Source organism: Hibiscus syriacus, unplaced genomic scaffold, assembly GCF_006381635.1.
Source record: "Hibiscus syriacus cultivar Baekdansim isolate YM2019G1 unplaced genomic scaffold, ASM638163v2 tig00110597_pilon, whole genome shotgun sequence".
Lineage (NCBI taxonomy): Eukaryota > Viridiplantae > Streptophyta > Magnoliopsida > Malvales > Malvaceae > Hibiscus > Hibiscus syriacus.
Window position 1 is genome coordinate 5183225 of NW_024062795.1, and position 25136 is coordinate 5208360.

A 25136-nucleotide genomic window follows, 5' to 3' on the forward strand; every position below is an offset into this window, starting at 1 on the left:
CTTCTAATCTTTTTTCTTTATAATTCAATCCTACACAAAATAACTCAAATAAGTCATTGAACTTTTCCATCATTCTACTTTAAATCACCAAATGATGAAACTTTACAAATTAATCACTAACCCGGCATGAAGGATGTTACATTTTTAGATACCTAGACTGTAATCGCTGTTAAATTTGATCGTTATGTAACATATATCAGGCAAGTAAAATTACAATTTTTTATTAAAAAAAAAGACACTTAAAATTTTTATTTTAAAAAAACTCAAAACTTGTTAAAAATAAAAAAACCCAAAATCCCGAAAATCTATAATTTCAATCCCCCATCACCATTGACAGCCACAACCATCACCAATTGGTCAAAATCTCAACGGCTCACACCTAACGGTCGAACCCTCATTATTCAAGCGATGATTGTAGTAAAAAATTGACGATTGCAACAACTTACTAATTCCTACTAAGGGCGATGATTCCAACGATTTAGGCGACGATTCCTCCCGTCATGCATTGAGATCCGATTAGATAAAGTGACCGATGATAAAAGACGACAACCAAGACAATATCGTCGACGATCGACACAAGTAAAGGAGTTTGGAATTAGAGTTTTTAGAGTTTATAATCCTTTTTAGATTTAAGAAAAATTTAAGTTTTTTTATAAACAAATTATATATATATATATATATATATATATATATATTAAAATATATTTTTTTAAATATTTTACATGTTACATATTATTTAACATCATCCAAGTGTAACTATGAAAATGTTAAATACTTAGGGGTTGTTTGTTTGGTTCTGAATGGAACCATTCAACGTTGAATGCTGAATCGTTCAATATTCATCGCGTTTGTTTCGCACCTCTGAATAATTCAGTGCTGACTGATTTAGCAAAACAATGTTGAATGATTCAGCACAGAAGTACATTTTGAATAATTCAGAGCCATTATCAAACAACATGTCACATTCAGAGCTAATTCATACAGAACCTCTGAATCATTCAATATTTGAATCATTCAACGCTTAATCATTCTGAAGTAAACAAACATCCTCTTACTTTTTAACTAAAACTTCTTTTTAAGACACCTAAGAAATTTTGCGTATAGTTGTACAATTATTTTTGCATTAAGCCTGTCAAACAAAGAAATGTGCTCAACTGTGGCGTCGGATCCAAACTTTTACCGCAAGTTTTTGAAAAATGCACATGAAAGCCGACTTCAATAGGTTAGCAATTTAACGGTTACAATATTTTGCCTCTATAAAGTAGACGCGGCTTTTGGAAATTTGGACGGTAGGGTTTCGGTCATCGCTCCAGAAATTTTCTCTTCCTCTTGACCGATTTCACTTCAATCATTCACTGCGTTTAACGCAATCCCAAAGTGAAGCGAGAATATGGCCCCGAAAAAGAAGCCGCAAAACCAAAGCAGCCGAAAAGCCACTTCCGCTTCTTCTTCTTCTTCATCTAAAGGCAATCAATCGTCATCGTCTGCCCCGCGGCTTCAGATATCGGCGGAGAACGAGAACCGACTCCGTCGACTTTTACTCAACTCCGGTCACTCCACCCAATCACAAAGCGATCCGAATCATCCTCAAGATTCTCTATCCAAAGCTCAAAAGGCAAAGAAACTCAAAGCCGTTTACGAGAAGCTTTCTTGCGAAGGTTTTTCTAATGATCAAATTGAACTGGCCCTCTCCTCTCTCAAGGTTCTATTATTTAAGTTTTTGATATGTTTTTTCTTATAATTTTCTTCTTCTTCTTCTTCTTCTTATTTTTCCTTGTGAATATATTGATTGACCAGTTGACATGTTTTCATTGAGTAGGACGGTGCTACTTTTGAAACCGCTCTCGATTGGTTATGCTTGAACTTACCTCGACATGAGCTTCCTCTGAAGTTCTCGAGTGGAACTTCATTGCATTCAGATGGAGGTATATTATAAATGTATATGTGCATTTGTATGTGAATTTCTAATAAAATGTGATGATCGCGTGCAATGCCTAATGCGTCTCGTCACTGATGTTTTAAGATTATGAATTTTTATTATCTTTATCTCTGGATAAATTTTATCTTCCAGTATAATATTTTATTAGTAGTTAGTTACAAGTGTTAAATAGGGGACATATGTATACTATTACGGCAGATTAGAAAGGAAGTAGAACTTCAGTTTTTATTTTTCTTTCTGTTTCTCTTCTGTTTACTGTAGTTTAAATAATGCGATTTAATCTGTTAGGAGGGAATATTGGTGTTATATCAGTCGAAAAGGAAGACTGGACTCCTTCGGTGGATGCATCGACAAGGATTAAAGAAAACTTACATGGACTTTCTGTTAGAACCAAGGGCAGTGAAGATGAGGATTCTCTAAACACGTGTCAACCATCACAAGCAGATTGGATTCGGCAATATATGGAGCAACACGTGGAGGTAAGGGAACAGAGTCTAGTGTCACTGATGTTGTATTCTGTTGCTGTCTATGCTGTTTTGGTTTAGGGTCTATTTAATTGAATGCTTTATTCCTTTGCTGGAATTTGTTTAAAATAGTTTTGACAAATAGTTTGTCCGTCAGGATGAATCCAAAACTTGGGAGGATGATGCAAGTGATGAAGGTTCAGCCAAAGAGGTATTGCTAACTTCTTTTTTCATTTTTATTCTTTCCCTAGCTTTTAATTATAAAATAAAGGAATCAAAGTGAGTTCCACTTGATGACTAACATTTCAGTCATTTATAATTAATCATGATGCAGCTTCTAGAATGTATTTTGCATTAGTTTTGTTGTCTTTTTTGTCGCCCTCCCCTAATAGTAGATACTTAGATTTTAATTAGTTACTATGACAAGGTCTAATTTAATTCTTTATGCAATCTCTCTCTCTCTACATATATTAATAGGTTTCTGGACCAAGGCCTTATGATGTTATTGCAAAAGAATACCATGCAGCACGATTAGAAGCGACAAAAGCTAAGGAAAAGAGGGATAAAAAGGGCCAGGAAAGGGCAGGCAGTATAATCCGCAAACTCAAGCAAGAGTTATCTGCCTTAGGTGATTTGTAGTTCTTTTTATGATTTATGTTAAAAAATGTCTCTTGATTTATTTGTAATGAATTGTTTAATTTTTCTGATCAGGATTATCAGATGATATCTTAGCATCAGAAATTTTGCATGAACGTGCATCTGCTTGTGTGTCTGAGGCCACAGCCACTAGTTCCATGCCTGAAGAGCAGGCTGAGATAATATCTTTTGGGTATGAAGAAGGCAATTCTGCAGCCTCTGTGATAACTTTGGGTGACACAACAGGCAGTGTAAATGTCACAGAGACTTCTACCAAATCTGTTCCTTCTTTATTGCCTGATCAAGAAAAGGGTGACTCCGAAAATATGTCAGAAGATGTGGAGATCGGTGATTTCTTCTTAGAAGAATCTCCAATTAATGATGCTGTTGCTTCTGAAGTACTAAAATTGCAGAAGAAAGAAAAGATGAAAGAACTATACAATGAGAACAATTTGGAGAAATTGGATGGAATCTGGAAGAAGGTAATGCCCAAAATGCAATGATCTTGTGAGGTTAATATTACTGATGATTGGTGATAAGGTATTAAGTATGCATCTTTTTTAACTTTACATATATATGACTGTGAACTTGCAGCGCGATGATTTTAGAACTCTGCTGAGTATGAGTCCTGATTTTTATATTTTCAGTTTCATATGTGTGCCTTATCAATCCCTTTCTTAACTTCAAATGTTTTACTTTGGCCTTGTTATATCCAAATTCATTCTCACTTTTTTAGGATATGATCTAAATAATGACAGGGAGAATCAAAAAAGATTCCTAAGGCTGTTCTTCATCAATTATGTCAAAGATCAGGGTGGGAGGCACCAAAATTTGATAAAATACCTGCCAAAGGTAAAGGTTTTGCTTATTCTGTTAGTGTGTTACGTAAAGCTAGCGGGAGGGGCAAGAGCAGAAAAGCTGGGGGGCTAATCACCCTTCAGCTTCCTAATGAGCAAGAAGCTTTTGAATCTGCTGAGGTACTTGTTTGTCCTTATGCTTCATGCTGATAATAAACTGTGATTAAGAACGAACAGTGCAATGCTATTGGTGTCAAAACAATTAGAAGATGAAAAATCGTGGAGAACATTGGAGGAAAGTAGCTTCCCAGAAACTTGGATGCATTAGCCATTTATTCTTTCTGCATACAGACATGTTGATTCACAAACTTGTTCTGAATGTGAAAATGACAAATAAACATTTTTTCTCTTCAAGTGAATGCCTTAAATGGTAAATTCAGTCCTTTTACTCTGATTCGTGGTTTCTGGTCCTCAGATTGGTCAACCGTAATTTTTGGTTTATGTATTCCATAGAAGTGGTGATGGACTAGAAATATTATTTTCTACATTTTCTAAGGATTGGTAGCAATTTTTTTTAGAAAAACATGTCTTTTTTCTTTGATATAGGGTAGGTACTGAAAACTAGTTTAGTTTCATCCTTCAATAAAGTTTTTATGAAAAGTCTCAGGTGCTCTGTAAACATGCTAATTTTATATTACCAACTCTCTTCACCTTCACTTTTTTACTTCTTAATATTTATTATTGTGAATAACATTTTTATTATTAATGTGTGAAATGGCTTGTCTGAGTATGCTGCGCGAGAGGGTGTAATCTAACAGTGTGCTTGAAATTTTATTTGACAGTTACAAATGTGATTTAAGATATATCCTTCCTTCTTTTGGACTGGTCTTTGTCATGCTATCTTGTGTCCCTTTTTTATTTCCCCAATCTATGTTGCGTCTGTTCTGTTAAGGCTGTGTTATGTTAGTTCTCTGTTATTGGTATATGACTGAATGTGAGCTTTTTCCTTTCTCTTCTCTAGTAAATATGCATGACTTACAGGTAAAATATTTAAAAATGGTTATTTACCTCCTTGATTTAACTACAGGATTCACAGAACAGAGTTGCAGCATTTGCTCTTTGTCAGTTGTTTCCAGATCTTCCAATTCAGCTAATAGTCACTGAGCCATATTCTTCTCTCATTTTTCAATGGAAAGGAGGTGATGATATAAACATTCATTTTCTATTCAGAAATGCAAAATAACTCCAAGCAACTTTGTGTTATTTATGTTAATGGTGTTATGGCATCTTTTCTAATAGTGTGCTGGATCTTCTTTTAATTTCTGGTTTAGTTCATATGCGTTGATGATTTCCTATCAAATCAACATAAGAATAAAAGAGATATTTATCAGATTGCTAAAAGCAAGGTGTCACTGCTTTCGATTTTATTAACATATTTGAACACTTTCAGGGGAATCATTGACCAAAATAGAAGACAGTGAGGCAGATCGAAGGGCTGGTTTTGTGGATCGGTTATTGAGTGCCGATGATTCCAGGTCAAAGGCTCCTAGTCATGATACTAATTATTTTGCTTTAGAAGAGCTCCAGAAGACCTACATTGAAGATAATAAAGTCCCTATTTCTTCTGTAGCTGATCCAATATCTGAAAGTATGCTATTTTATTCTTTTGGCACATTTATAGTAGATTATATGGCCAAATTTGCTGCTGACATTGGGATATGAAACGTTTTAAGTTGTTTAACCCCAATGTTTTTTTTGTCTTTTCAGTTTCTTTTTCCATTTTTCCTTTTCTTTCCTCCTTAGGAAGTGCTCTTTTAATCCATGTATGAAAGACCCTTCGCAAAATAGTTAGAATTGACTAGGAATTGTGATGGATATTCCGTTCATGAATTTTTAGATATTGTTTGGTAACTTTGAATGTGCTTACATACTCGATTAAAGGAGGAAATATTGGGTAGATTGCTATGAGGATCGTAGAAAATAGTGTAATGGTTCAATTTGAGCTGAATATCTATAGTGGTATTTTGACAAACGGTGTTGTAATAAACTAATAATCTCTTCAATTTGACACATCATATTGCAGGGAGAAGCCATGCAAAAGAAGCAGAAAGTTTATATTTGAGACAGGAAGCAGAAAAGATAAAGCATACACAGAAATTCAAGGTTGGTGTATTTTTATAGCTCTCTCTGGAAAATAGTAATTGGATTCATTAAGAATTGAGTATAAACTATATATTTACTTGTTTTTTGAACCGATTCTATTATTTTTGTTGCTATTTAATTGAATTTTCTTTTGAATATTGGCTGGGGGGATCTAATAGTTCAATTGCACCACATTGAAGTAGTTTTAACTTACTATCTGGTAATGAATATTATGAAGTTAACTAGCTTCCTTCTGCTGAAATACATGTTATAGTTTAGTTTAGCTCTGATTCTGTTGGAGGGAAAGTGGGGGGATAGATTCTGAATTTTGTGGTTCCAATCTCATTATCTAGAATCTGATGTCAGAATTTATTGATGTATGTACACCAAGAGACTAAAAGTAAAAGGATATGATGTTTGTTGTAGTAGATTATCAACCTTCCACATGTAATTCTTGGTATAGTTTTATAGCTGCACTTGTATAGTTCTCAAAACTAAAGTTCTGGTGTTTTGGGAATGTTATAAACACCTTGACACTTAAAGAGCAATATGATCCAACTTGGTAGTGATTTAGTGATCTAGGTAGTCTAACTCATGATTTCTTTTCTGATTCATATTGAGCATTTTATGTTGTTGATGTGAACATCATGCCTATTCTTGCAAATTGTACTGTTACTCAGTTTGCAATGCATTTGATTATGGCCATTAAGAGTTCTATACCTTTTCTTGTTATTGTTTTCAGGAGATGTTGAAAACTAGAGCTGCTCTTCCTATTGCTGGGTTGAAAAATTACATTTTGCAACTGCTAAAGGAAAATGATGTTCTTGTTGTTTGTGGTGAAACAGGATCTGGAAAAACTACGCAGGTTTAATCTTTTATTTTCCTTTTCTGTGTGCAAACCCTTATTTATGAGCATCCTTGGCTCACATAGCTTGAGTTTCATGTTTTTGGTGAGGTTTGTCACATTACTAATATCTTTTTTCCTTTGAAAATTAGAGTTATGTTTTTTTTCCTCTAAATGTAGGTTCCTCAGTTTATATTGGATGATATGATCGAATCGAGACATGGTGCAGATTGTAATATAATATGCACGCAACCAAGGAGAATAGCGGTGGGTGAATAATATGCCAATAAATGCTTAACTCTAAATTTTCATCCACCCTCATTACTAATTCACTCTTCGTTAAAAATTCAATTACTTATGAGAGGTTAATTCTATCCACCTTTCTCCTTTATCTTCTCTTTGTCGCTCTAAGATGTTTCTGGAAGATTTAAATACATTATGCAGATATGATTATAGAATAGAAGAAGCCTGACTCTGTTTTCACAAAGAAAGGAAACTCATAAAGTACCAATTGTATAGTACTGTCACTACTGCACATTAAGTTTCAAATAATGCTTCTCATAAAGTACCAATTGCAACTAGAAAATCTGATGTAATATATTGTATCAACGGAGTTCTTTTTGTTTTTCGAGTTTGCCCCTGTTATGTGTTATTGCAAATTTCATCTATGTTTTCACATATAAATATAGATATATATATTTCTACAGATTTGGTAAAAGTTTTGTGTGGTTTGTCTTATCATTGCAGGCAATTTCTGTTGCTGAGCGAGTTGCTGATGAGCGTTGTGAACCATCTCCTGGTTCTAATGGGTCTTTGGTTGGTTATCAAGTTCGTCTAGAAAATGCTAGGTGTTTACCTCCTTATCTCATAAGTTACTATAATGTGCTAATTGCAATTATTATTATTTTGATACGTAAAATTTTATTATCCAAATAGAAGAGTTCAGTACAAAAAAATCCCAATCATTGGTGACTTTGCTCTCAGAAATGAGCTGCAATGATGAATTCTGCCTATATTCTTTAAACATTTTCTATATGCTATTTCTTAATTAAATCTATTTGGTGTCAGATTTGTTTTGTGCATTGTGGTTTGTTCAGGTTTTTTAATCTCACAATTAGTGGTTATACGATGAATACTTTTTGTACAATCATTCTTCATATACTGATTTTGCTAACTGCATGATGGTGGTTAGGAAGGCTTAAGATAGTTGCTTGTTAAGGAGCATGAAAAACATTTCCTTTGATTTTCCACCTTTTGAATTGCTTAGTGGTGCTGACATTTTGTTTATGTTAATTTATGATGATTTTTCTGTCTTTTGAATCATTCTGTAAGGTAACAAACATTGTGATTATGGCAATAAAGAAGGGCTTATCTTTCTTCGCTTTGATTCATCAGAGGTTTAAAGAACGTTTAATTGTTGAATCAGACAGTAAACTAGCAGTGGAGTGGATAAAAAATTATGATTGTTGTCCTTGTGTCTATAGAGTCTTTGTGAAAGACATTGTTATTCTGTTAAGAGATCTTAATGGTATTATTAGATGGGTTCCTAGATCAGCCAATGTTGAGGCTGACAGCTTAGCTAAAGCTGGTATTGGCTAGTTACACAGCTTTCTATTAGGCTTTAGTTAGGATTTGGGTTGATTATTGTAAAGGGTGTGTTTTGTTTTTAAACATTATGTATCTTTCGGTTTTTAATGAATTAAGGCACTCTTTTCCTCATTCCGCTGATTAAGGAGCACTTTGTGCTCCATTAATCATGAAGGGGTTTTTTAACGAGGCCTACCTTCTTATAAAAAAAAACATTGTTCCTACCATTTTTTAAGCTCTACATTTCTTTTCTTATGTTGTAATTGTTCACTTTGTTTAGGTAGAATTGTATTTGCCTTTATAGCCCACTTGTTTTTTTCACTTATAAAGTGCATATAAAAAAACCATAAAGACTAATGTGCTATCTCTCTCTCTTTCTTTTCTTGAATAACAATTTTCTTATTGGTTATACTGTACTTTCTAGGAATGAGAAGACAAAGCTTCTTTTTTGTACAACTGGTATTCTTCTGAGGAAACTTGCAGTAAGTCCTTGTCAGACAATTTTTTTTTACTTACCGACTGCTCTGAATCTGTCATGGCTGATTTTGAATGAAATCTTTTCTTGTTTTAGTTTAGACCATTTAACATTTGATTCTGGCAGTCTTAATACTTATTTTATTTATCTGTTGGGCCTGTTCTGTTTTTCTTTAACATGGCCATCTTTGTGATCAATTTGTTGGCAGTTTAATAACATGAGGTGTATGCTGGCTTATCATTTCATGAACTTGCTAGTCATTACATTATTCAACATTAGTTTGGCCTTTTAAGCTGTTACTTCTCTTCCTAATTCTATAGATGTGAAAGTTAGCATTGGTTTGAGCAGTGAATTTTAGACCTGCTTCCTAGGAAGTCTGCCTTGAAACTTGACATGGTAGAATTGGCATTAACCACACACACTCACTAGCTTTTAGCGTAATGTTTGACCACTTCAACATATTTCTGTTTCTATTGATTTTTGGACAAAATGTGAAATCGCTTTATCTTGTAATGGAACTATGGAAGTTAAGACATATATACAAATGTCCCACTTAAAACTGCTTATCAGATAAGCTGCTGCTTTTGATGTTTGAAGTCTTCTTCTCCTGCTTTTACTTGTGATGCTGAAATGTGATATTGGGACAGTGAACTGAATCTTTTTGCGAAACCAGAAATCATCGGCTAGTTGTTGACATTTTCACTAGTAGCTACTGTCTCTAGGTTCCTCCTCTTATGATTTTAATTTTAATATACCATGGGGATTATTTAATACTATACAGAAAATATAGTTCATACTAGAATATGTTTCTATGGATGCTGATATAGCTCTGGGATTTTATTTTGACCTATAGTCTCGGTTATTATTTGTGGTCATGTATTTTACGTGAAGAAACTTAGATGGAACTCGAGTGGTTATGTCAAGAATTTTTTTCAATATATGTATATTGTAAAATTAGCATATAGAGAGCTCTCATATTAAATTTTCATCCTCAACTTCCCTTAACATTCACAGGGGGATAAAAGCTTGACTGGTGTTACTCACATTATAGTTGATGAAGTACATGAACGGTCTCTTTTGGTAAGTGGATGAATTTTAAGTTCAACTAACTATGGCTATTTCTGGTGGATTTTTTGTAACACAAGTTTCTTTTGGTTTACAATGTTGTTTAATGAATTAACCTGACTTTGTTGAGAACATTTGTAACAATCATCTCCAAGTTCCGTCCATAAAAAAAATAACTCCATAATATAATCATAAAGAATGTGTGGGGGATGAACAATCTGCCAATAAGGGAAATGAACTTTCAATTCTAAATTTTTAGCCAACACTGAACTTTGTAAAATTAACTTGACTTTGTTTCTTTTTCCTTAACAGGGTGATTTTCTACTCATTGTTCTGAAGAACCTGATTGAGAAGCAATCTGCCTCTACCACACCCAAACTGAAAATTATTCTTATGTATGTATATGTTTTTTTTAATTTTCTGTAAAATTTAATGGGTTTCTTTTGGTCGTGGTTGTGTAAGCATGTCTTGTCCTCCATGCCGGCTTCCTTTTTCTTCTGTTTTCTGAATTATGCTCTAAATGTTTAGGTCTGCAACGGTTGATTCTGATTTATTCTCAAAATATTTTGGTCTTTGCCCGGTGATTACTGCACAAGGCCGGACACATCCTGTGACAACTTGCTTTCTTGAGGATATATATGAAAGTATCAATTATCACCTTGCTTCAGATTCTCCTGCTTCTCTAAGAAATGAAACATCCACAAGGGATATGGTAATTAAAAATTGCTTTTTATTATCCTTACTGTGTGTTAGCTATCTACTTCTAGAATTTGGAGCTGGATAAAAAGTACACTATTAAATGACTATGTGATCAGACACATGTCTTGACTGCACTTGTAAGTTAAAAAACCAGCTAGGTTAGGTGTGCCAATTGTTGGTGATGCTTTAATTGTTTTCTTGCATTTTGATGTTTTTTTCTCATTGTCTACACATGTTAACTAACGTTTGCATTTTAAGCATCATGTATAAGTCATTCTAAGTTATCTCTCTGATAATTTGAGTGTGTTATGAAATACGAAGAGTTATCTTTATTTCTGTCATGCAAGTAATGAACTCTTGCATCCTCCTGCAGAGAGGTCCGGTGAACAATCGTAGAGGAAAGAAAAATCTTGTCTTGTCTGCATGGGGTGATGATTCCATGCTTTCGGAGGAGTATGTAAATCCTAATTACATTTCAAGTAATTATCAAACATATAGCGGGCAAACACAACAGAATTTGGTAAACTCTTTCAGAACAAGCAACTTGGTTTATTCTATTTTCCTCAATGATTGGATGAGTAATAGGCTTACTATTTTTAAAAACAGAAAAGACTGAATGAAGATATTATTGATTATGATTTGCTTGAAGATTTAGTTTGTCATGTAGATGAAACATGTGACAAGGGTGCTATACTAATCTTTTTGCCGGTAAGCTATCCTAAGTGCTTTTGATGTCAATAAATGTCACGCTTTGATTTTTCATGTTTTGATATTAGTATGAGACATATTCCATGGTTTAACAGGGAGTTGTAGAAATTCATATGTTACTTGATAGGCTAGCTGCTGCTTATCGATTTGCTGGACCATCTTCTGACTGGCTTCTGCCTCTACATTCATCAATCGCATCGGATGAGCAGAAAAAGGTTTTTTTAAATCCTCCTGATGGTATACGAAAGGTCAGTTCTTCAGTCTTGTTTAAGATTTTCATTTGTTATCAGAACTTTCACTAAGACTGATTTAAATTCTTCCAATATTTTTTTTTTTGATAAGATTCTTCCAATATTTTTCAATTTCAGATTATTGTAGCTACAAACATTGCGGAGACTAGCATAACAATTGATGACGTAGTCTATGTGATCGACTGTGGAAAGCATAAAGAGAATCGTTATAATCCCCAAAAGGTTTGCATTCATATGTTTTTTACAGTGTAGTAACCTCCCTTTTCATTGATGTTTATGTTGCATGGAGTGCAAATGGTTTGAGTCAGGCCTATACTATTTTATGTTTTTAAGTGCTCATAAAGAGGTTTTGCTGAGAGAATCTTAAGTTTAATTCAACTTTTGTATCGATCTATTGGAATAATTAATTTCTACTTTGAAAACTAATTTATATTCGTCAATTTCCTATATTTTGGCTATAGAGTATCACTGTAATTGCATCCTTTCGTTGACTGAAGCTTATGCTAGATGCCATGTTGGGTGTCTTCAGTAGTCAAGAACGTCTAATTACGAGTATTAAAAGAAAAAGTACAGAGTTCTAACAGGAGTAAACATCATTAATTGCTAGTCTGAGGAAGGAAAATTCTGTCATTTCTGCTTTGGGCTTTCAGTTTGGACTTGAGAAGTTATTAGAAAGTGGAGAAAGACTTTTGTAGCTGGTAATGCTTGTTTATATTGGAGAACTCGGAGGGCTGCATGCTTATGAAGTTGTAGGTATAGCAAGTTGAGCAGAAATTTGGAAGTAATGCTTAAGCATTTTACCTCAATTATAGTTGAATTGTTGCCTCTATGCTTGCATCTCCTTTGTATCAAAGAAAAAAATGTCATGTGTTGCTATGTATGAATCCCTTCTATTAAGTCACCACTTATAAGCTTAGTGTTCTTTTCCCTTCAAATTGTTTCTGTAGAAATTATCAAGCATGGTTGAAGATTGGATTTCTCGAGCAAACGCTAAGCAACGGAGAGGAAGAGCTGGCCGTGTTAAGCCTGGAATTTGCTTCTGTTTGTATACACGGCATAGATTTGAAAAGCTCATGCGTCCATATCAAGTGATTTCTTTATAAACATACATCTTAATGTGCTAATAACTAGGCATTTTTTTTGCCCTGAAGCTTTTAGTTTTTTCCTGAATTATTATCTAGGTGCCTGAAATGCTTCGGATGCCTTTAGTAGAGCTCTGTTTACAAATTAAGCTACTTAACCTAGGTCAGATAAAGCCTTTCTTATCCAAGGTATTAATACATATTTACAGTAAACATAAATTGTCATCTATGTTCTCTTCTTTGGTGTTCTAATGACATATCTTTTGATTTCAGGCTTTGGAGCCACCCAAGGAAGAAGCTATGAACTCTGCCATTTCATTGTTATATGAGGTAATTTCCCTTAATTTAACTAACAAATTACATACAGTTCATGGTGATTAAAATTTTGGGCTTCAAGGAAGAAGTCATGTTTTCATCTTGTCTTCACTACTTGACTAAGGTTTTCCCTGTTTAGGAGCATTATTATTTGCTCATCTTTTCATCCTGCTCAACTAGCAGTTAAGTACCTGGGCTTTGTAGTGGAGGAGCCTAAATTAATAATAGTATACCAATTGCTGCTTTAGTTTATTTCTTGTTGGCAAATGATGATGGCCTGTGAATTTTGGTAATAAGTGCTTATTTTCAGGTTGGTGCCGTTGAGAGAGATGAAGAGTTGACACCTCTAGGGCATCATTTGGCAAAGCTTCCTGTTGATGTGTTGATCGGAAAGGTGTGCTTAATATTTTTAATCCCCCTCAATTCTTTTGATTTTTTTACTATGGATGTTGTTTGCTCTCCATTAAAAAATTTTGAGTCAGGAAATGTTGTTAATGATATTTTTGTCTCTTCTTTGTACCTCTTATTATGTTTAAACTCATTGTCATCAATTTTTGGAAAAATGTTATTTCTTTTGAATGAAATTACGTCTTTTCTGATCTGCACGCTATACATTTATAAAGTACGTACTATTAGGAGTTAATTTATACTGCCGGTCTGCCCCCTGATAGAAGGAATGCTAATGGGACATGCACAGAGCTAAAGTGTTTTAAAATAGTACAAACATAATAAATTAATAATATTGAACCTAGATTTTAAATTAGGGCTTTCTTGTCAAATTACCTAGAGAACGTGCCAAATCTGAAGATTTTTATAGGCCGTGAGTCAAGCTATGTTAGCTGAATTTGAACTCCATCCTTTTGTTTATTCTTGTCAAAGACTGCTGCCTTTTGTTTGCTTGAAGTTCTTACATGATGAGGGTGAATGGTTTTTGTAAACCCCAAAATCCTCTCTATATAATATGGATTCTCAGATCTTTTAATCTTTTGTTGCAATAAACTGTTATAGTATTTCTGTTTACCTGAATTTACTAATTGTTCTTGGGTGAAGTTCAGATGCTGCTCTATGGTGGAATATTTGGCTGCTTATCGCCCATTCTGTCTATCTCTGCATTTCTCAGCTATAAGTCTCCATTTTTATATCCAAAGGATGAGGTAGTTCTTTTATTTCTATATCAAGCTTCTGCTGTTCTTGCTTTCAGAAAAGAAAGAAGTAACAATACCATCATTATCTTCTTTTTATATTACAGAAACAGAATGTTGAAAGAGCTAAATTGGCTTTGCTAAGTGACAAGCTGGACGAATCTAGCAATTTAAATGATGCTGAGAGGCTGTCTGACCACTTGCTAATGATGGTTGCATATAGGAAGTGGGAAAAGATTTTCCGTGAGGTATGTCAATGATTGTGTTAGGCCTTTTGGCAGTTATTAGCTCAAAGGAAAAGTGATCAGTGTTGTCTGCTTATTAATCTAAAACAAAAAAAAACGAAGAGTCTGCAATGCTATAAAAGTTTACTTGTTTGGTATATAGCACCCTGGTTGATCTGCACTCTGATATTTAGAACCTTTATCCAGCAAAATTTGGGGGGGAAGAGAATCATGTTCTATTTTGGGAGGGGTTTCAGTTCTAACTACCCATTTAATTTAATGGGTGCTTGTAATAGATATATCTCGTGGCACTTCAAACAGAATGACTTACTCATATGTAAAATTTATATCCTTGCAGAAAGGAGTAAAAGCTGCTCAGCAGTTTTGCAAGAAGTACTTTTTAAGCAGTTCGGTTATGTCCATGACAAGGTTCAGCTTTATTCTCTCTCTCTCTCTTCCACCGCCATTGTTGAGATGCTTACTTGGCTATTTGTTTCTGCGTCCAACCTGTATCATTCTATTTTTGTCATTTTATGAATATGGAATGAATTCTCTAACTTACAGTTGATAGTTTTGAGTTCTGTGCAAGTTCTTAAGTTATCAATTGTAATGGGATGTATTGCCTTCTGGTAGTGGAATCTTTGCCAATTTGCAGTTAGAAAATATGCCATGGTGCCTGCTTATTATTGGTTATTTTCTTTAGTAGTTACAATCCTTTGGATATCCCACTTAGAAGTGAAAGGAGTAAATTGCTCCTCATCATATTTGTCATGGCTATCCGAGTCAAAGGTAGCAAGTTAAGTGTCAGTATGATAGTTGCCCGACTTGCTTCTTCTTTCTAGCCCTCCCATATGCATAAGAAATAACCTATGTAATCATGATAATATCTACTGAAATATTCTGTTTCTGTGCGCTACTAATCTTGAACTTTTGACTTTTCTTAAATTCTCAGAGACATGAGAATACAATTTGGAACACTGCTAGCAGATATAGGATTCATCAATCTTCCAACTAATCTTCAGGTATGCAACCTGTGATTTAATTGATACAACTTATATGGCATTTGATGCAATGTATGTTTTCTCGCTCTTATCTTACAGATTGGGAGAAAAAGGAAGGAGAACCTTGATGGTTGGTTTTCAGATTACTCACAACCATTCAATATGCATTCACATCATTCTGCAGTTGTGAAGGTAATCATGAACATTTTTGTCTGGCTGCTTTTGAATTAGTTTACATTTTAGTTCTACTTTTGCAGTTACTCAAATCTCTTATGTTATGGCAGAGGTCATCTTTTTGGTCCTTTATTCACTTCATTTGTTTGGATTATGTATGTCCTCTATTTTATTTTTCACGATGCTATTAGGTGCTTAGTTATATATCTGTCCCCAAAGGGAAGTTGCATGTCCTTTGTAAGTGTGTGTTAGAGACATTCTATACGCTACCCACTTGTAAACTGGGGCCCTCTTTTTTTTATTATTACTAATTTTGTTTTTCCTGTTTTCTTATATCACTAAATTTTCGTATTTTGTTTTTGTAAAATTCTATATCTTAATTTTCCTGTAAATTTACATATATCTGTTGAACCACCATTCTCCTCATGTGTGTTCGATAATTTGATAAAGGGCTTGAAATATCCAGAGTTCCTACTTTCATCTACCGACTTATGAGCATGATGATGTGCCGTTAAGTGTGGTTTATTTACAAGGTGTATGTAACAAAGGATGATTATAACCACAAAACTGCATCTAATTCTAGATATAATTCTAATATTATCTTTGAAGGCAATACTATGTGCTGGTTTATACCCCAATGTCGCTGCTACGGAGCTGGGCATTACTGAAGCAGCTCTCAACAGACTTAAACCTAATCCTACAACAAAGGGCCATCCAGTCTGGTATGATGGAAGACGAGAGGTTCATATACACCCTACTTCCATTAACAGTAGCTTGAAATCCTTTCAACATCCATTTCTCGTCTTCCTTGAAAAGGTATGTAGACTTCTATCTTGTGGATTTAATTTAATCCACTTTTGTCTTCTAATTTTCTCATTTCTCTAATTTGTGTCTTCTCCGATTTGTGAATAATACTTATTTCATAGACATACATAGGGTTGACAAACCAGTGCATGGTCATTTCCTATTGAGAGAAAGAACTAGCCTAACAAAGGCTAATGTAAAAGATTAGCTTCCTTTTTCCTTGAAAAGTCTGTTCATTCATTTACTATATTTGTTTGTTATAGTGTAAGTTTCTTTTTTTTTTTGATAGGAATAGTAGGCCTCACTAAAAACCCCCTTCATGATTAACGGAACTTGAAAATAGTTCCTTAATCAGCGGAAGGAGGAAAAGAGTGCCCTAGGAGTTCATTAATCTTAAAACATTACAAAGTAATACAAAGTCTAATCTCCCTCCAGAGATAAAAAGCCAAAAAGAACCAGCCCTTAACAGAACATAATACTCAACCAATACCAGCCTTAGCTAGAACATCCGCCTCTATATTGGCTGTTCTACTAACCCATCTAATAAGACCTTCATAAACACTAAGCTTTTGAATAATTTCCTTAACAACTTGAACATAAACGACAGGACAAGAACCAACATCCTTGACCCAACCAATTGCCACCTTACTATCACTCTCGATAATCAATCTCTCTTTAAATTTGTGGCGAATAGATTCATAATAAAATAACCCCTTTAGGATAGCTTTCAATTCCTTCAAAGTTGGAGGTCCCGGACCAGCAGGGTCTTTGAAGGAGCCAAGAATCAAACCAGAACTATCTTTCAGAACACCACCTAAACCACTCCTCTTCCAATCACTAGAAGTAGCCGCATCCACATTAAGTTTAATAAAACCCTTTGGAGGAGGGGACCAAGGAACCTTAGTTGAAATCCGATTAGTATGAGACGAGCAAGAATCCACTAAGGACGGGTCGGCAATAAGAGCATCCTTGGAAATAGAAATCTGAGTTTCCCTAGCTAGAAACCATGAAGCAAGCCTGCACCTAGCTAGATAGAATATTTCTGCTCGATCAAACTTCCCTCCTTCAAACACTATATAATTCCTAGTTTTCCATATTGTCCATAAGACCACTCCAGGGATAAATGACCACATCAGAGAGTTGGTCTTTAAGTTAGTCCATGCTACTAGGAATTTTTTTGCATCTTCATGAAAAACAGACTGAAAATTCCAATAACCCATGAATTTAGTCCATATTGGCCAAACAACCGAACAGGAAAAAAATAGATGAGATGAAGACTCTTCTTCTAGATTACAAAAAAGACACATAGAATCATTTATGCCCTGAACACCTCTCTTAACCAGAGCTGTCTTCACTGCCAGCTTCTTTAAGATAACTTGCCAAAGAAAAGTCTCCACTCTTGGAGGCAGCAGGCCCCTCCAAACAATAGATTTCCAAAAATTAGCTTCCTCCAAATCAGAAATACCCGAATAATATAGATTGGCACATGATTTAACATTGAAAACCCCTTCTCCATTCCCCTTCCACAACAGTCCATCAACAGCATCAGTAGAAACAGAAAAATCTGAAATAACAGCCATCAAGTTTGACCATTGTTCAAATTCCCAGTCATTCAACTCCCTTCTCAACTGGACGTTCCAAAACCAGCCCCCAGAACTGTAATCCCCAAACTGAAATAATCTTCCAGTTTTGTTCACTGCAATAGAGAATAGTCTAGGGAACATGACCATCAAAGGATGATCCAATGCCCAATTGTCTTGCCAAAACCGAATATTCCTCCCATTGCCAATTTTGTAGCTATAATTGCTTCTGATACTACAGCCCATCGAATCATCTTTAAAATGATTATTCACCAAAGATCTCCATATCCAAGAAAATTTAGGAGAAACCTTACTATCAAGCTGCATCAATGAAGAATCCATTTTGTATTTAGTGCAAATCATTTCCCTCCAAATCGCCTTCCTCTCAATAGCAAACCTCCAAGCCCACTTTTCCAATAAAGCCCTATTCATCGTATTTATATTAGGAACTCCCAAGCCTCCTTCAATTTTTGGTTTACAAACGCTGGACCAGCTTACCCAATGGATTTTCTTCCTCCCACCTCCTCCACCCCATAAAAAATTTGACATAATAGAGTTTAGGGTCTTGTATACTGAAGCTGAAACCTTAAATAATGACAAATAGTATATAGGAAGTGAACATATGACTGATTTAATCAAAACCAGCCTGCCCGCCAGTGACAAAGAAGAGCCTTTCCAGCCTGCTAACCTCTTATTGAAGCTTTGAACCACTGGATCCCACAGAATGTTAGAGTTCCTGTGTGGACCAAGAGGGAGTCCCAAATATTCAGAGGGAAAATAACCCACTGAACATCCAATCGTAGCTGCCCAATCCTTAATTTCCTCTTCCCTTAAATTCACCCCAAACAATTTGCACTTCTTCAAGTTCAACTGAAGTCCAGAAATAATCTCAAACACTCGAAGCACCCTCTTCACATTCAAGATCTGTTTTTTCGACGCACCACAGAAAATTATAAGGTCGTCAGCAAATTGTAGATGTGTTAAATTAAAATTCTTCTCCTCATTTCTAATCATCAAACTCGAAAAGAGACCCCCTGAAACAGCTTTAAGTATCAATAAATTCAATAGTTCCCCAACTATATTAAACAACAACGGAGACAAAGAACAACCTTGACGAAGACCCTTAGCCATTGGGATTTCCTCGGTTGGAACCCCATTCACCAAGACTGAAACAGTTGCTGAAGTGATGCACTTCGAAATCCACCCTATCCATCTAGAACCAAATCCCATTTCCTTCATAATTCTGAACAAAATAGGCCAGTCAAGTGTATCATATGCCTTCTTGAAATCAGCTTTAAAAACACATCCTTTTAAACCATTCTTCTTCCAAAAGTCAATCCCTTCATTGGCTATAAGGGAACAATCCAAGATTTGTCGACCGGGAATAAAAGCGAATTGACATGGACTGATCAAATCTGAAATGCAGCTCCTAAGTCTCCTTGACAGACATTTAGAGAGGATCTTGTACAAACCACCAACTAAGCTAATAGGTCTAAAATCGTCCAAACCGCCAATGTTTGAAATTTTCGGAATAAGAGTGATGAAAGTGTGATTTATTCGATGTTCCCAATCCTTCCCCAAGTAAAATTTCTTAAAGAAGATCATAATATCTTCCTTAAGGACCTGCCAAAACCTCTTGAAAAAACCCATATTAAAGCCATCAGGACCCGGAGCTTTGTTACTTCCACAAGACTTCACAACATCCCAAACTTCCTCCTCTGAAAATTCCTGCTCTAAGAACTGATTCTGCTCCAAAGAAATTCTGGAAAAATCCAGATTTAATTCATCAATTTCTAGAGTAGATCGGTTATTGTAGATTTTAAAAAAATAATCCTTCACAATGTCCTTAATAGCAATTGGGTCTTCAACTATTTCTCCTCTAAAATTAAGTGCCACCAGTGCATTCCTCTTCTTCCTAACCGTAGCACAGGTATGGAAGTATTTAGTGTTGCGATCCCCGTCTTCAATCCATTTAGATCTCGAATACTGAAACCAAATCTGCTCTTGGATCTTGTGCAGCTTCCACAATTCTGCTCTACAATTATTCAACTCAGTTAATACCTCACTATCGACAACACCCTGCTTTTGTTGAATATCAGCCTCTATCTTCGAAATTTTCTTATCTAACTCAGAAATCAAGTCTCCTGGATACTTATCTCTGTTTCCAGACCACTTTTTAATTGCATGTTTGGCACTCCTTAAAAGACTAAAAGCACCTGCCTTCTTCCGACTTTTCTTAGAACTTTGAATAGAAGAAATAACCATATCCTCAAAACCCTCCTCATCCATCAAATAGTTGAACATTCTAAACGGTTTTTGACCCCAGTCCACTCCTTTATTCACAAGAATTATGGCATTGTGATCTGACAATGATCTTGGTAGAAGAGACTGTAAAATGTCCGGAAATAACGCTAGAAATTGACTGTCAACCAAAAAACGATCTAATCTTACAAACGTGGGATTCTCTTGGTTATTACACCAAGTGAACCTTCCCCCATTCATAGGAAGATCAATTAAGCCCGTATGAAGAATGAAGTCATTAAAGATCTCCATTGAGCTCCTACTTTGGCCTCTGCCCATCTTCTCATTTTCTTGTAAATAAACATTAAGTCCCCTCCCACACAAACGGGAAAATTCTGTCCACTAAGAAAACTGCTTAATTCTTCAAAAAAACCAGCTTTCTCTTCCTCCACTGCTGGACCGTATACATTGATGAAACCACAACTGAAGTTTTTATTCCGGAATTTACCAAAGGTAGCTATAAATCTCCTACTAATAAACTGACTCTCCAACTCAAAGATATGTTCATCCCAACAACACAACAGGCCCCCCGCTGATCCAACTGAAGGAGATTCCAAAACTCCTTTAAGCTTATTAATCCCACTTCTCCTAAAGAAAGACCTCTTAAATTTTTCAGTCTTAGTTTCTTGCAACCAAAGGAAAGTAGGATTTAAGCTAGTGACTAAATTCTGAACAGCCCTCTTTTTTTCATTTTTCCCCAGACCCCTAACATTCCATGAACATATTATTAACTTTGACATCTTCATAAAGGGAACAAGGTACAAACAAAACCCTCAATCAACCAAACCTTGATTAATCCCAATTAATCCTTTCTCTAGAGCTATGATTTTTTCCAAAAATGCTTCTTTCCCTTCCTTAAAAGATACTCCCAAAAGCTTACTAACCTCCCAAGTTTCTACAGCTTCTTTCAATAAACTCGAGAAAGCTGAGGAGGATGCTGTATCAATGCTCACCTGGTCAAGAGCTTCTCGAAACAGGATCCTTCTAGCTCTCCTCTTCCTTCTAATTAACAAACTAGATTTGGGTCTTAAGCATTCACCTTCAGAACAGTAACCTTCAATCTCCCGCTCTACGGTCCCATCCCCAAGACCATTAACAAAGCTAGGAAGAAGACTCCCATCAGCAATGAGCTCTGTTGAAAAACAAATTTGTTTTGCAGTGCTGGAGTCCACATCCAACTTCCTCTGCCCAACCTTGGTGCCATCTATTTCATTCGTAAAGTTCAACAAATCTCCATACCAATATCTTCTTTCCCTCGACCTGCTATAGACCCTTTTGCAACTGCTCAAACTTCTAGTTTCCAGCACCTCACTCTCAGATGAGACCTTTCTTCTAGAACGGTGTAACTGTCTCCCCCTTGAGATGTTTCCTAAATTAGTTGTAACCGGTTCAACCAACCTTAAACTTTCTTCTTCAGCCTCTATTTCTGCATTAACCACCTTCTCTGTAATTGGGCTCTTCTCCAATACTCTAAACGTTTTCCTGTTTTTTCCTGCTAAATTAAGGTTCTCCACAAAATCCCCACACTTATTAACTATATATGCTGGCCCAGAAATGAAACCCGAAAAATCTTTTGACCCAGACTGCCCAGAGTCTTCAGAATGGGCCTGAGACCCATCAGCCGAATAATGTTGACTTCTAATCCCCAAACCTGCAAACTCACCAACTTTTAAACTCCCAACCTTTTGACTTTCTGGCAGACTACATTTAATACCTTTCCTATCTAAGGGAAGCCTTGCTAGCTGTCTATTCTCACTAACTCCTCCAGAACCACTGAACACACCCTGCTCAATCCAATTGTCCACTGACAGACGATTTCTCCTTGCTGCACATGCCTCCCCTTCCCCATGATCTGACAACAACCTGTCTACATCCTCCTCAGACCTAATTTCTTCAGAAAATGCCTCATCGGAATCCTCCACCGGAAAATTACTGAAAAACGAACTTGAATACTCACTTGCTGATCCAATCTTAATACTTACTTTGAATGATCTTCCATAAGATCCAAGAGTGATCACCTCTGGAACATCAAAGGGGCTTTCCACCCTCAATAAAATTCTTGCCATTGTAAGGTCTTCTCTTTTCCTTGTACTCTCATGAATACCTACCACTTTGCCCCATCTCCCAGCCATTTTCTCGAAGAAAGATTCATTCCAGCATAACAAAGGAACCCCTATTAATTCTGCCATGCAGAAGGCCATGAGAACTCCGGCCTCATTCAGTAAAGGTTCCACTCGTTCAAACCACTGTTTTAAAACCTCTTCCTTTTTGCTCCACAAATCCAGCATCTCCTCATGGGAATTGAGAACTAAAACGCAAGAGTTCCAAACATAACCCAATCTAGCAATTTGAACATCATAGCCTTCCTTAAATAAGGCATTCCGAATGAACTCAACTTGAAACGAGTATTTGAGAATCCCTGTTAACGACCTCTTCACCCAATTGGCACTTTCTGATGGAATATGCATCTCCATAATGTTTTTCTTGACATTCCTCCTTTGGACATCCTCAGACAATAGTTCTTTGTACCCCCTTGTAATCCCATTTGACATCAGAGCATCCCTATAAGTTCTATCGTCCCTTCTACTTCTGATAATATTTTCTCTTTCTCTTGATTTCGAAGAATCTGCATTAATCTGACCAGAAGCCTCGTTTGAAGAAGTATGCACCACCCTTGACCTTGAACGATCATCCTTAAATCTGGCAGGACTAACTAAGATCTTCCTTCCATCAATCACAACCCCGTTTAACTCATCAACAGCCCTCCTTAAATCTTCCTCCCTCTTAAAATGAACAAAAGCAAAGGTGGAAAATCTGTACTTAGGATTTCTAATTTGATTGGGAATGAAAACTCTCATAACCGGACCATGGACTAAGAATAATTCCTTAAGAGTATGACGAGAAACCCTCCTACTCAGGTTGTCGATAAACGCCGACCAACACTCATCGGGAACTGACTTTTTTTTAAAATTCTCTCTCTCTACGTTTTTCTCTCTCTCACTCATTTTTTTTCCTACGATTTCCTTTCTTTTTAGTGAGAGCCAGGTTTGAAATGCTAAATTGCTCTTACTAATTTAATGGCGTCATGTTGCGCAATTTTATCGATTATAAGAATAAACCATCCTAGCTAAATTATGAGCTGCAATATAGAAGAGGCGCATCATTTTGGTTCTTACTTCTTACATGTTTAAGGTTCAACATAATGATTTATCTTTTTACTTATGCTTGTCTAGAATGTTGCACTTCCTGATTACACTACCAGTTTTGAGATTTTGTAAGACTGAAAATGGTGAAATTCACTTTTCCATGGTTAAAAATGGGAAGGAAAATGAAAAATTGTTAAGAGCAAGCTCCATCTTCAATTTGCTTTTGTACTGCAATCTAATTTTGGCATTAACAGGTTGAAACCAACAAAGTCTTTCTGCGAGATACTACCATCATATCTCCCTTCTCTATTTTGCTGTTTGGTGGGTTAATTAACATTCAGCATCAGGTATTTTCTGTAATCCTTAGTATTTATTCAAAACTCCTGTTTTATATGCCGCTCCATTTCGGTTTTTAGGTTTTTAACATCTTTTTTTTTCTTTTAGTCTGGATTGGTTGCTATAGATGGATGGCTAAAGTTGACAGCGCCTGCTCAAACTGCTGTTCTGTGCAAGGAACTTAGATCTGCTCTTCATTCAATTTTGCAGGAGCTGATTAGAAAGCCTGAGGTTTGGTTGTGTGTGATTATTCGTAGTTTAGCCATCTTCTCTGGATTGCATAGAATTTTGAACTATGTTTCTTGGTTATCTAACACATACGGTTGCCTCCATATAAGTTTCTCATTTGTTTATCGTCTCTCTCTGGTAAAGCTTGTGTGTTCAATGCTGCCTGCTTAACTAGTTCTTTTCTTTTTTTTTTTTTTGCCTTGATAGAATGCTACGATTGTAGATAATGAGGTAGTGAAGTCTATGGTTCATTTGCTGCTAGAAGAAGACAAACCTCCAAAATAGTTCAGCACCGTAGGTATGTTGCTTCGAGCTTTCATAATTCAGCTCGAGACTATGTGGCTAACTCGCTAAACTTTGCCTTGTGGCTTCGTTTTCATTGTGGTAAGTTATGGTGGCTAAACTGCAACTACATATATTTTTGAGAAGTGATCACTGGAAGTATGCAAGTGAGGTTGAGTTTAAAGGCTCGCCCTTGGTAGCATCCGAGTTCTCAAAGGAATTTTCTTTCGCTTAAATATTCTGTTGGCCTTGTTTATTTATTTCATTTTTTTCGTATCCTTTCTTGGCATGAACGGTTAATGAAAATGGTTGAAATTTTCATGCAAGTACAATCAACTTGGATTGTCAATTTATAATTAGGGTGTCTTTGTTTCACATAATATAACAATATGATTAAAATTAAGATTACGTAATGTAAGATTATAAAATAGCATTATGTGTAATCTTATATTATTTTATTTCGTTAATCAATTTGGTTGAATTGTAGGATTACGATGGCTGGTTAGAAGAATTTACAATATGATTTAAAATTAGGTTGTATAATGTAAGATTACAAAATAGAATGATGTGTGATCTTGCATTATCTTATATGGTTAATTTGGTCTAAATATAAGTATGATGGTTGATTAGAAGAATCCAAGATTTTAACTTTAAGTATGATTTTTTTCAAAATTTAAAAATAAAAAATATATTAATATCTACTCAGAAATTGACACGTCATTTTTTCTAAGAAAAATCTATTTACGTAGGATATAATAGTAAGATTATTTCTCAATGTTCCATTTAAGATTATTTCTCAATGTTCCATTGATTCTTTTTATTTTCACTTTTAATTTCTTTACAATATTAATCTCACTATTAAAAAATTTCAATATTCTTTTATTATTTTCTTAAAATTTTCAATTAAACAAGTA

The 25136-nt window shown here is 35.4% G+C and overlaps 1 protein-coding gene across 3 annotated transcripts; it reads left to right on the top strand.

Moving 5' to 3' along the window:
• The first annotated feature begins 1294 nt into the window (after positions 1-1294).
• Positions 1295-24632, top strand: LOC120134385 (DExH-box ATP-dependent RNA helicase DExH7, chloroplastic). 3 transcript variants are annotated; one of them, XM_039150816.1, is made up of 35 exons: positions 1295-1702; positions 1820-1925; positions 2228-2418; positions 2561-2614; positions 2881-3031; positions 3115-3521; positions 3798-4016; positions 4924-5035; positions 5287-5484; positions 5920-5999; positions 6721-6843; positions 7003-7089; positions 7570-7670; positions 8834-8891; positions 9899-9964; positions 10262-10344; positions 10478-10661; positions 11022-11168; positions 11255-11356; positions 11452-11604; positions 11725-11829; positions 12555-12695; positions 12789-12878; positions 12963-13019; positions 13315-13398; positions 14060-14158; positions 14254-14394; positions 14729-14799; positions 15323-15392; positions 15471-15563; positions 16155-16361; positions 23631-23723; positions 23821-23943; positions 24148-24257; positions 24326-24488. In XM_039150816.1, the coding sequence occupies exons 1-34, from the start codon at positions 1391-1393 to the stop codon at positions 24223-24225; spliced, it is 4386 nt and encodes a 1461-aa protein (XP_039006747.1). In that variant the 5' UTR covers positions 1295-1390; the 3' UTR covers positions 24226-24257; positions 24326-24488. The 3 variants fall into 3 exon arrangements, with proteins under 3 accessions (XP_039006747.1, XP_039006748.1, XP_039006749.1); XM_039150817.1 differs by lacking the exon at positions 24326-24488 and adding an exon at positions 24509-24632 and having other exon boundaries at positions 1391-1702; positions 24148-24238; XM_039150818.1 differs by having other exon boundaries at positions 1391-1702; positions 24148-24238; positions 24330-24488.
• The last annotated feature ends 504 nt before the right edge of the window (positions 24633-25136 follow it).

What these genes read in the sequence shown, in the direction of transcription:
- LOC120134385 (XM_039150816.1), top strand. Translation starts at nt 1,391, where the DNA reads ATGGCCCCGAAAAAGAAGCCGCAAAACCAAAGCAGCCGAAAAGCCACT. An exon ending in ATCGTTATAATCCCCAAAAG is followed by an intron (nt 11,830 to 12,554) that starts GTTTGCATTCAT and finishes TTGTTTCTGTAG; the next exon opens with AAATTATCAAGCATGGTTGA. An exon ending in TCGGTTATGTCCATGACAAG is followed by an intron (nt 14,800 to 15,322) that starts GTTCAGCTTTAT and finishes TTAAATTCTCAG; the next exon opens with AGACATGAGAATACAATTTG.